The sequence below is a fragment of the Actinia tenebrosa genome, unplaced genomic scaffold (genome assembly GCF_029948245.1).
Source record: "Actinia tenebrosa isolate PJP-AT-01 unplaced genomic scaffold, QUT_ActTen_1.0 PGA_scaffold3__52_contigs__length_22856419, whole genome shotgun sequence".
In the NCBI taxonomy this organism is placed as follows: Eukaryota; Metazoa; Cnidaria; class Anthozoa; order Actiniaria; family Actiniidae; genus Actinia; species Actinia tenebrosa.
The window spans coordinates 7209468-7222683 of NW_028292580.1; the positions used below are offsets into that span (position 1 = coordinate 7209468).

General features: G+C 35.5%; 1 protein-coding gene across 1 annotated transcript; it reads right to left on the minus strand.

Annotated features, from left to right (window-relative positions):
- Nucleotides 1-8476: 8476 nt before the first annotated feature.
- LOC148908367 (serine/threonine-protein kinase nekl-2-like) lies at nucleotides 8477-8905 on the minus strand. Its single transcript, XM_089035842.1, has one exon. It carries the CDS (start codon nucleotides 8903-8905, stop codon nucleotides 8477-8479), a length of 429 nt encoding a protein of 142 aa, XP_088891968.1.
- Between the last annotated feature and the right edge of the window lie 4311 nt (nucleotides 8906-13216).

The window sequence follows — 13216 nt, forward strand, 5'->3', positions numbered from 1 at the left end:
ACGCTTTATTTTTGCTTCGCTTTTTTTTAGATTTCGAACAACTCGCATATCAAACTCGCAACTAGCAACTAGCTTCTACCTTCTAGCTTCATGTACGTAAGAAGAGAATAAAGTTCTGAAACCGTAGCTTTTCATATTTCGTTTATTGACGAAACATTCGAAATCCGGTAGCTTGCTCTGAAACTCATTTATTTTACTCCACTAATAATTTACAGTGGCACCTCTATTAAGCGGCCACCTATTAAGCAGTCACCCTCTATACAGCGGCGACCTTTCAAAGTCCCAAAAATATGCCACTAAATTATTGTTTTTAGTACCTCTAGTCACTGTTTTCCTACCGCAACGGTAATATTGATTGCTTTTATTACCTCTGTTAAGCGACCAATAAGCCTTGTGTTGAAATATACTCTAATGCTATGAAGGAATCTTCAATGACATCATCCTTAAAATTGGCTAATTCAAATGTCATAGATCCTTGGTTGCCCTCAGAACTTTCTCCGCCAGGGAAAAAAAACTCAAGACCGATCTTTTTACATTCATACAAAGAAGCATTTTTTGGAACCCCAAATTGTCGATTTCCAACACCTTGTTGCTATTTTTAGGACATATTTCTTTCCATTCCAGAGCTTCCACCCAAACTGGAACTTCAAAGTTTCCTTCTCTGGTCGTTTTGGCTTTTTCGTTAAAGCACCATCTCCAGCTTCTTCTTTCTTGGATCTTTTTGAAAGTCGTGTTGCACCTGCCTCTTCAATGGCAATTGGCATTTTCTCTAATTTCTCTTCACGAGAGACTTCCAATTTATTACTCTTGTCACTAAAATCATCCCTCAGCAACATGCTATCCCCAAGAGCGTTAATTCCGAGGTCTTTCATTTGATTATCGGAAAGTAATTTTACATTGCTTTTGTCAATCTGTAAATAGAAGTTCGCTTGGAAGTTCTATACTTACAAAAACTGGATTTCCACTATTTATATATGTGTGTGTGAAGATCATAAAAGCAAAAGAACAGTTACTGTTCAGTAAAAAGGGGATAAATATATATGTCTCCAGTAATTCTCAATTTTCTGGAAGTGTGTGTAAATATATATATGTATAACTGTACAACTGGACATGATTGTACTTTTGATTGTACAATCGTGTCCAGTGATTCTTTACGATTGCCCTACCAACTAGCATTGAGCACTCTTGGCACACTTATTCAAAACTTTATTGGATATATGTTTGTGTCAAGATGGTCAATTGGTAGTTATTCCAACCACTAACTAACTTTAATTCCAGCAAACAAAATTAATGTAGGGGTGGGGCATGGGGGATATAGCCCCTCCACTTTTTCCCTTTTCCCATACTAGTCTCCTATATTTTCCAATCTTAACCCCCCCCCCCCAACTTTTTCCCACACAAGTCTTGTATATTTTATTTTCCGATCTTATCTTACCCCCCCCCCCTTAAAGTGCCTATAACCTTTATAGGATTATGATCAATTTTGATTTTCTGTGTGTTGGAGATGAATAAACAAAAAAATTTTTTTCGATTGACTAAATATTCTCGGAGATATAACGCCCTAAAGTACGCAGTTTTGCCACGCCCCATCAATTTGGACGGGATCACGAGGTCTGGTACCTAGTTGGCGTCGAATGACGTCACAACAAGAATGACTCGGCTTCCAATAAGTAAAACAAAGTAGAGCTAGGCTGTTCCTTCCAGTGTTTTTACCTGTTTTGGTCGCTTTATTTGCCTCTTTGAAATTAACCAGTTGTCAAAGAAAGGCTGTAAGATGAAATCCATTGATAATACTGATGAATGCTTTGATTCAAGTGACGAGAATGAGAGTATTTACAACCTCGAGGGCGAAGAATTAGACGAAGCCGTTAATGGATATCCCGGCGAACAGGAATATTCTGATGAAGAAGTTTATGACACTTGGGTTTTATCCTGTCAAATAGTTCCATGCTAGTTTCTTTCATTGTTATAGCTGGCCCCAGTTTTATAGTTACTTAAAAATATGACTTACTGAATCAACAACCATCCTCCAAAAAAGCCCTCAAGAAGTTTTTTGTAAATTTGGGTTATAAAGTTTGACTTTATTATCATTCTATGTTGTAGATATTACGAAAGATGCATGCAATAATAAAACTAGTCAATATTTTGCTTAATAAAACCTGTTACTGACACAATTTAGGTACGACAAATAAAGTATATGTTATGTTTACATGTAAATAAAGAATACTTTTCCCTACAACTAGCCACTGGATGTATTAGATTAAAATTATTGTTGTTGTTCGACTACTTCTCGCACTGGCAACTCAACTTCTTTAGGTGAAGACACAGAGGCAATTGCATCTTTTAAAACCTTTGGAAAATAGATAATTTAAACAGTTTGAAAAATAAAATCAGGGAATTAGAACTATCGAACCAGTAAACATTCCTGGAGATTTGACCAGCGACACTTTTCGGCGATTACGATCCGACAGTTTGGTTTGCTCTTCATGGTTGCAGACATAAATCCTTGGGATGGCAACAGTCCCAACCTCATCTTTAACTAACTGAGGACGATTTTACGAGATAAAATCAAATCTCTGATCATAATCATCTGGTAGGAAGTGTGTAGAAAATATGACGGAGGTAGCCGAGGGGTTGAAATTTGCTTGCTTTCTCCGCACAAAATCAATCCATCTTTGCTTCTGGGCGATTGTCGTTATGAAATGGGATCTTATGCAAGTATATACCTTTCGTAAAATCTGGGGTGTTTGAGCGGAACATTCCTGTGGAGTGATTAGACATAAATGTGAGTGATAACAAACCACTCGCCGTGGTTCCTGCCGTTTCTATTGCTCAATCGCGTCACTTGATATAGTGGGATTGTAAGCGATTCTGTATTTACAAAAGATATTTCCGGAACTTGTTTAAATTTGCCACTTCTCTTATGAATCCATCCAACGTGAACTTTAAATGGCTTAGTGGTGCAATTTTCCTATAAAACAATTTTTCTGGAAGTCAATTTATAATAATTCACAAGCATTTGATTTAGTACATTAACTGTAAAAGTATTAACTGTGCAAGATAATTAAACTACCATACAATCTTATTATGTGTAAATGTACTGTATTTGTATAATTTAATTTAACAGTGTAAACTGTTTACCTTCAAATTTTGGCTGGAGTTTTTGCCATAATTTTGAACTTTTTGTTTCTCCTTTATACTGTCTACTAGTCTTCTGATTTCTTGTGCACGTACATCTACAATATCAAAATGGTTACTCCTAGATTTAATTATCATAAAATAAGACAATACTTTAAGACAGTTCAATTAATTAAGTATGAGATCGAGCTATGATAATTTTGAGGAGGCTGAAAATTTGCAATGGCAGTTATTGGGTGGTGTGGGAGGGTGGGGGGCTATAAAAATATCCCCAAAATGAGGAAGGCATAAAGGGGGAGTCATAGCCATCTTAGAGGATACTTAGCTTCATGACGGGAATATCACTAACATTACGATAAATTCAAGGGGGACAGCAAAATAACCAAGGACAAAATCAAAATAGAATAGCTTCCTCCCTACGTAAATTTTGAGCCATCGCCTACCCAAATAATATTTTATAATTGATTAACATTATTGACTATTTTGAATTCAGTACCATTCAGCAAAATGCTCCATAAATGCAATTGTTTGTCAATTGGTGTTATTCAAGTTTAATTGCGCGCACAAGAAAATACATTCCGCGCATATGAATGTACAAACGCGCTATTGATTGTCCATTGATGCCCATGAATGTACACGCATATTCAATTATCGTGATTGAAAGTTGATTCGCGCTATGCTACCTGTGGTGTTGATGAAAGTACATTACACGTTATTGATACAAGTATTGTTTAGTTTAAGTACCTTTGCAGTCTCCTCGTCTTTGTGCCATTCTGCATCATATATTTCACCCGAAAACTTTAGAGACGAAGTTGATATAACAATAACAATAACGACAACAAGAACTACAAAGACAACGACAACTTTATTACAAAGCTTCTAGCTTGGCACACTTCCCTTGCTAATCGGGGAGACCAAGCTTAATAGACTATATATATACAATTAAGAATATAAGGAGGAATATACTATATATACAATTAAGAATATATGGGGGATTAAACATATATTGTTTATATGAGCTGAACATATGCTTGTGACAGATTCAGTACTGAAATCAGAAGAATAATGACTCACAGGGAAAAAATAAAACTTCACGCTTTCATGTTGTTTGATGCAAATTTGTGAACCTAATTTGCATATCGTACCAATAAAAAATAAATATCGTTTTAAAAAACGTTTTTAAAATGTTTAAAAAGACTCAACATGCTTACTTAAAGGCACAAGTGTTATTTAATGACTTGTTGATATACTCAGTTAGTTTTGGTTCCAAACTTGGTCTTTTTTCATCGCACCGGCAATTATCGGTTTTGCTTAACCTGGCGAAATTTAATGAATTGCCGACTTCTTGTACGGCGCGTAAGCAAGAGTACCCACAAATTTTATTTCATAAGTTTGTGGAGAATCTTCTGTTCAATAATGTTTTGTGTGGTGTTTTTGAGCCGATGGTGCCACCATAACACTGGTTCTCAGAAAGACGGAGGCTTGCTTTGGGGTTTGCAACCAAGACTTGTTTATGCTGGTTCAATTTGACCGTAAAAAATATTCAGACCGAATCCACGGACTATCTTCTGTCTTACAATGACTAAATCCCAAATAGTCTTCTACTCTATTAAAAGTATCCAATGTGCCCAGCACATTTGACACGTTTTCCCGTGTCAAAACTTGTTAGATTCTGATTTCATAATACATACGTAGGAATACACCTATATTTCATAGTATGAACTCTTAGGGAGTGTCCAACTGTTGACAGCTTGGTAAAAACGGACCCTAAACATGTAGTTTGTAGCTTCTGATCACGTAATATTCAATGCACATTTATTTAAAATGAACCTTTTAAATACGAGTATCCGAGATCTTTACATTTTTTTTTACTTTTATTGATGAATAAAAGAATACAAAAGAGAAAAACTATATAACCTGCATATAGCTAAAGCTAGTCTAGGCAGGTTAAATTCACAGAATATACACGTAGATTTACAAAGATGTCTTTATATGTTAATAATACTAAATAATCAGAGTACAAAGAGCTGAATAGGAAATGAAAAGCAGTTCACTGAGTAGAAAATGAAAAATAGCTCATTACAGATAGACTTACTTAAAAAGTTTGAAGATCTCAGTATCATAGCGATTAATATTAAGATCGTTTAATAAAACGGTTTTGATTTCCTTTTGGAAGTTTTTTTTGGATAAACTCCTAATGAAAGGTGGTATTTGAATATGTAGACGTGCACCCACTCGCGAGAAGGAATCTTTTTGAGTGTTTAAACGTGAATATCTAGTGTAGAAATTATCACTGGAAGAAGATCTTGTTTCATAGGAGTGAATATCTTTTATGTAAGTAAAGAGTTTGCTAATATTACTGGGAATATAATCATATTTAACATCGTACATTAGCTGTGCTACTGAATAAAAATAAAGAGATTTCGTTCTACGGTACCTAGTTAAAACACAATTGTTAAATAATATGATATCATGATCTTCCTTCACTGTTCAATAGTGCGTTAATCTGTGAGAAATAAGCTTTACTTGAACCCACCATTTCGATAATGTTCAATTTCATTTTCTAGGTCTTTGATCTTGTCCTGCAGCTCAGCTATAGTTGCCTTGCACTGCGCGTGGATATCCTTTGGGCATTTGCCCCCAAATTCTCTGTACAGGCCACGTTTGGCTGTATCTATTAGACGTGCTTCTACAACGCTTTTTGCAGAAGCACTAGGTGTTTCTACTGACCGCATAATAACCTCTTTTGCAACCTCTTTTTCTTGTTTTAGTTGATGTAATTCAATTGCCTTCTTTTGTATTTTCAAAGCTTTTACTCCGTTCGTAGCCCGACAGTTTTCATCACGATTGGAGGGACTATTTTTCTTGACTTTTATTTCAATCAATTCTACGGGATCTGAGCAGAGATCAAAGGAAAACATTTTGGAAAATGTCCATAATATTTATCAATTTACGCAATATATATTTAATGATCAGAAGACAACCGTGTATCGGCAGCAAGTTGACGACTCTACTATATACAGATATGTATATGTGGAAATTGTGGCTACACTTCTAACAGTCCATGGCATAAAACTATGTGTGAGACAGTTGAAAAGGATATTGTCTCGTCTCCGTCTGAAACGAAGATTGTTTTGTGGCGACGAATCTGATATTGACGATATTGTCAGGGCAATTGAACGACAACTACAGGACAGTGGGGGGAGTATCGGGTATCGAACGATGTGGAGACGCATACAAGAAGAGCATAATTTATGTGTTAATCAAAAAACCGTAAGGCAACTCATGAAAGTTATTGATCCGATAGTAGTTGAAACAAAGAAACGTCACAGACTAGCTAGAAGGAAGTACGCTGCCCCTGGCCCTAATTATTTATGGCATGCTGATGGTTATGACAAACTTAAACCTTTTGGGTTTGCTATTCATGGTGCTGTGGATGGATACAGCAGACGAGTTCTATGGTTACACGTGTCCCCAAGGAATAATGATCCAGCGGCAGTTGCTTGGTATTACCTGAAATACTTGGAACAGCATCAGCAAGCCCCAAGAATTCTCCGATGTGATTTGGGCACGGAAAATACAACAATCGAGGTTTTACAACCATTTTCCCGCTAGGACCGCAACGATACATTCGATGGGGTGAAAAGCTTCATGCATGGGAAAAGCACAGCAGACCAAAGAATAGAGGCATGGTGTGCGTTGTTGAGAAAGTCCTGCACAGGTTGGTGGATAAATATGTTTAACGATCTCAGGGATGGGGGATTGTACAATGGTCATGATCCCGTACACATTCAGTGTTTGAGGTATTGCTTCATAGGTGTGCTTCTGGCTGAGCTTCAAAGGACAGTTATGGAATGGAACTCTCATCCAATCAGAAGCAACAAAAATGGAGAATGTCCATCCGGTAGACCAAATGTCATTTACTTTTCACCTGAATTGTATGATTCAGAAAACTTTGGGATAACGGTGGACGTTGAAGACGTTGAAATTTGTTTAGACGAATATGCAAGTCCACAACCTCCTTACTACACTGATGACTTTCTACAACTACTACATCTGCTAAGGCCATTTGCTGAGAGACCAAACACAGTTGGTGCAGCTTGCGATCTGTATGTCGAACTTATTGAAGAGCTACGCTGTTTGTAAAGGGAGTAGACTTGAAAATTAACACCGACCTTGATCTGGATGTCAACTACATTTTTACTTGAAGTTTCCAAACATTTTCGTAATCAAGACTTTGTTAGACTTATAGTTCGCTTTAAATACTGAAAAAATACAAGTTTTATTATGCTTTTATGACATCAATTACAAGAACTGTCATATCTTTAATAAAAATTTCTATATCATAAATAACAGTAGTCCAATTATCATCAACGATGATGATACTAACAATAATTATGTCATCAATTATAATAACTATCATATTTTCAATCATAAAAAATCAAGTATTATCAATAACAATAACTATAATAACATAAAGTATATAATCTTTAATAATCAATCATTACCAATTATCAATTATCAATTATAATAACTATCATATTTTCAATCATAAAAAATCAAGTATCATCAATAACAATAACTATAATAACATAAAGTATATAATCTTTAATAATCAATCATTACCCTAAGCTCAACCAAGATCGAACGCATGTTTACGAACGGCCAGAGTACGACAAACAGAGGGAATCGCCTTTATGTGTCTTTCAGGATTACCTGAAACTGAACAAAAACCGACTGTATATTTGTTTAAATAATTAACACACAACGCCGAATGGAATAAAGTATAAAAACTATAAGTGTGTAATTTAAAAAAACTATTAAAACTAAACATAGTGCGCGCTAAATAGCGATAAATTGCTAATCCTATTGTTTTCAATAGCTTTTTAAACAATGCTTTGCATTTTTTAGTCCTATAAAAATAGCACTGTATAGGACTTGATAGTGAAAACTATTGCACACTTTTACTGTTTGTACTCTATAGTTTAAAGGTTCCTTTTCAAAAGTAATTTTAAATATGATTATATGTCTAACTATAACAAAACATTCAAAACCTAAAGTTCTCCTGTCATTTGCAGTCGAACGGGCCTCTGATTTAGTGACACACGGACATAATACTGAGAAGATGTTCAAGGGCTTTGACTTATTTGCCCCTTACCCCAAATGACACCGCATTAAGGATATCAATTGCACGTGGATGTTTCGTTGGATCGTACTCCAAACAGTTGGTTAGAATAGGAGGCAACTGGTTTAATGCTTCAGGGCTTTTCTCTTTCTTCAGCAGTGATTCCACATCGACACAAGCCTCCCCTGATACGTCTTGCCAACAATCTTTTTCTTAAACAAGCTCAACCAATGTGCAAGCAAGGGACCATATATCTGAGTGTAATGTTCCTGGTTGTTTGTCCAGTAAACATTCAGGAGCTAGATATTGCGGCGTACCCGGGACTCCATTGGTAGCTGTGGTTGCTATTTCTGGCTTGATTTTGCTCAATCCCATATCGCACAGTTTCGTCGCAACAGATTTCTTGTCAACTAGGACATTTGCTGGCTTGATGTCGCGGTGCACTACTGCAGGTTTCAGATGATGCAAATAGGTCACTGCTTGACATATTTGTTTGGCAACAAGGACTTTGTCTTGAAGCAGCATTTCTCGATGGCTGTGTGCTTGATAACGTTCATCACAAAATAAAATATCTTCTAGGTTAAACCCGTCCACTATTTCTGACACTATGTAAACAGAATTCTTGAGCAGGGACATGGCCATTATTTGTACGATATTGGGATGGCGAACCATACTGTGTACCTGCACTTCTGCTTCAAAAACAGATTGCATACTTTTGGCATTTCGCAATTTTATATGTTTCTTTTTTCAAGCATATAACCTAACTGATTAACCTTAAATAAAGGTGTACACTGAAAACATCTACTACATCTACCTACCAATGCTAAATAAGCATCTTTCTAACTGGAAAAATGCGTGGTCTCATCATCCTCTAAGAACTGAAAAGAACCTGAGCCCCATCCAGCTGTGGATACGTGGCGTTCACCTAACTGATGGCTCCACATTGGATGTTGTTTAGGTATGCAAATTCAAATGTATGGCCATTTGAAGGCCCATTTTGCAACCTTGTCAATCAAAAAATTTGTTTTCTTTTGATTTTATTCCTGAATGGAGCACAAACAATCAAAGTGTATTACAATGTATTACTGCTTAATACACTAGTATTGTGTCACAGGTTCTTTTTGAAAATCACACTGTAACAGTATAGTGACAATATCACATTTATTCTTGGGTTGTTCCTTGCAACCTCAGTTTTTTCAACTAAAGTTTAACAAAATAATTTGAGGCAAATGGTGTAAAACCCATGCAGTTTATTCTAATGTGTTGGGGACTCATGGTTATCACCATCACATCTTGATGAGACTGTTCACTGATAGCAAAATTCAGACAAAGAATACGATTCAAAACACTTTTTGATGGTGTGACAACCTTTGAACACAGTTTTATATGTGTTTAATATTTATCTATCTCACCCTGGTATATAGAATATGGATGAGTATGGAATTGACTGGTAGGGTCCTTCACCCATGGAGGAAGAAGCTACCATTGAAGTTCCTGATACGCCCTGCTGTTTAAATGATGCATAGTTGGCATCAATACAGGTTATCAGCCAGGAAACGGAAGATCATGATCCATATGCCATAGCTTTATACAGCAGAATTGTGAGTGAGGTAGAAGGATTTTTAGAGTGAATTCAGTGATGATTCAGAGCCATTGCAATAATTAATTTTACAGTGCAGACACTCAAACACTTTTGATGTTTTTCTTTTACATAAATTAAGGCTTTCAAGAGCCAATCAAATCATTAACATCTTTTAAACGACTTTACAATGTCGAGGATCAGTTTCTTTAGTTTGTATTTCAATAATGTTTAATTTTGTATGTTTGACAATAATTATTAATCAAGAAGGTGTATAAAATGTTTATTCGAGAGCAAGTCATTGAACTTGATAACTTGAAGATATATTTACCCCAAACAATGCTGCCATTTGGAATTTCTGAAGGCAAGGGTATTGTACAGTACTTGCATGGGAGAGGGGTTGGCTGTAATTAGTTTACCTTTGCAGAAGGTTTGAACACAGATACAATTAGGACGATAGCCGTGGTGTTAAAGCATTTTTGAAAATCCTGGTTGCATGGTTGGGGGTACAGATCTATATCCTTTCTGAAATTAAAATCCACTGCTTTTTAAAATTCCAATCACATTCCTTTTCCTGATTCACACATTAACAACATTATTAACAACAACAGTGATCTTCTCTCACTTGATATACAAGTCAACTATTTGAAAATCATCTATTTTTTGAAAGATGACATGATACCTTTCTCTAGCATATCACAATATTCAAATTGATATTATATGACAATGCCCTAATGGAACAATAACTATAACACAAACTGTAACATTGAAACATAGGATTATAAAAATAGATAATCTGAAACTTCATTGACTTAAAAGTCATTTATGATTCTATAGGACCTATGAAAAGCCTATTAAAGGGCCACTTGGACGAAAATCGCTCCAAAATTAAAACTCTTTCATTCGAGCTGGAACTTTGCTGAAATAATCTTGAACACATTAAGAACCTCTCACTGAAATATCTTTCTAATATTCGAAAGGGAAGGGCCAAAATTTTACGATTTATTTTCGTCCGCCATTAATTTCTTTGAATCACAGAATTCGACTCAAGAAGACTGGCACGAGTACTTATGACGTCATTTACTCAACCCAAACCAAAACATTGGTGGGTAATGTATGTGCCATGTTCGTAAAACTCGGTTTATTCAGAAAATATATAATGTTTCATTCGGTTTCCTAACTACTATATGACCAAATAATGTCTAGGCGCTGAAACTTTTCAGTTTCAATAATACTGACGATCATAATTCGAAAATTTCAATACATCTCGGCACGCCAAGAATCACAACAAAGTAGGACGCATGGACGAGATTCTAGCGGTTCCATCGCGCGAAGTGACTGAGATATTCGGGATTTATTCGAATCATTTTAAGGATAACAATTTTTCAAGGCATATTTACATACGAGGGCAAAGAGCAACCCCACAATTTGTGTCCGCGAGACATCCGACACAATGAAAGAAAAATCTACGAGCTGAGTGACAGACGCCGCTGTCGCGCGAGTAATAAATAAGAAACCTTTGACATGTTCTATTACAAAGATGATATTAGATAATCGTATGTTTGTACCTATTCAATGCATAATAAACATTTTGAAGCAAATAATAACCGTTCTGTAGTAAATCAGCTAGGAGAATTACGAGCTCACATTCTAAATTATTCGGCACGTAGATCTAAGTATATTGTCACAAATCTTTATATCACAACGCAGAATTCAAAAGGCAATCGGTTGTTTTCATAACATCAATCACTATTAGATTACATTGAAACTTCAAATTTAAGATCTTTATATCATGGACAGTACGTAGCAAATACAAATAATGAAATGAACGTAAGGAATTTTTATGAAAACCTTTTCCCAAGCATTGCTTCTTCTTCTAGTTCGGCTTCATCTTCATACATTATAACTTATGGTTCTAACTCTTCAGGATTGACAAAGCGAGCGTCCAAAGGAGTTTCCATCATATTTGAAGAGGTATCAAAGGCTTAAAAAAAGTCTGTTTAGAGATTCTTTTCACGATAACGCGTTTAAAACATCAAATAAACTTCAGGTAATCTAACAAGAAATGTATAGTCAAAACGACGCTAACATGACGGTGTTGAGTAAATGACGTCACAGCGTAAAACTGCTGTACATAATGACTCGTTGGCCGTGACACAAAGAAATTAATGGCGGACGAAAATAAATCGTAAAATTTTGGCCCTTCCCTTTCGAATATTAGAAAGATATTTCAGTGAGAGGTTCTTAATGTGTTCAAGATTATTTCAGCAAAGTTCCAGCTCGAATGAAAGAGTTTTAATTTTGGAACGATTTTCGTCCAAGTGGCCCTTTAAAATATTATCTGATTTAAAATCTTATATAATAGTTAATAAATTGTTAAGTTTAAAAACTGCTGTCTAGCTTAGTAGTGAAACTTTAGACCTCACTGCTTATATATAAGCATTTACAGTTATTCATACCTCTCCAGAACAGCCACCTCTACACTGTGGCCACAATTTGTAACACCAAAATGTGGCCACTGTGTAAATCTAAGCTACTGTACATGTTGTTGCAAAAATCGTCTCAGACAATGAATAACAAAAGAGCTTGAATTCTGAATTTTAAATTGACTTTGGGATATTGAATATAGAGTTTCCCAATTTTGACTATCAACTTTTGCAATTTTGACTATCAACCTTTGGTGGCCACTCTTGGCCAAACTCAGGGACTATTGGCAACGATGAGAGCATAACTTGTTCAAGATATAAGAGCGGTTGTCCGTGTCGGCCAGGTAAGACGTGTAAAATGCGAAAATTCAAAATCCTTCAAACTTCGTCAAAATGTAGACCTATAAGAACTAACAACGTTGTGTGAGTTTCATCTCGATCAGATAAATGTTTTAGGAGATAGGCGTCTACATTTGATTTCAAAGTTCACTTCCGGTTTTTCGAGGCCATTCTACAGCACTTCCAAAAGTACTCTGGATCTCAAAATATTTTGTGTCTTTCAACCAAGTAAGAAACGCTCCATAAACTAGAGATAATGTCTTATCAATAGGCATTTTATTTTAAACATTTGGACTTATACTAAATATTTTAAGGATTTTTCAATCATTTTTAATTTTTCAAGCACTTTTGCGTAGGTGAAATTACGTGCCAAATAACTCTACTGTTACATCGATTCACGAATAAAAAATATCTTTTAATCAAAGAATCATGTTTCCTCTTTGTAAATATCAAATAAAATTTTTGGGCAACTGAAAATTGAATTTTTTATGATTTTTTTTGTAACGTCCATTTGACCCGAAAATCATTTCACTATAGTCAACACGGATTTTTCCCCAAACAAATATACAAAGCCTTCAAAAATGCTTTATCCGTGGATGTGGATATCTT

Coding starts and splice junctions, on each gene's coding strand:
- LOC148908367 (XM_089035842.1), bottom strand. CDS start 8,905: ATGGCCATGTCCCTGCTCAAGAATTCTGTTTACATAGTGTCAGAAATA.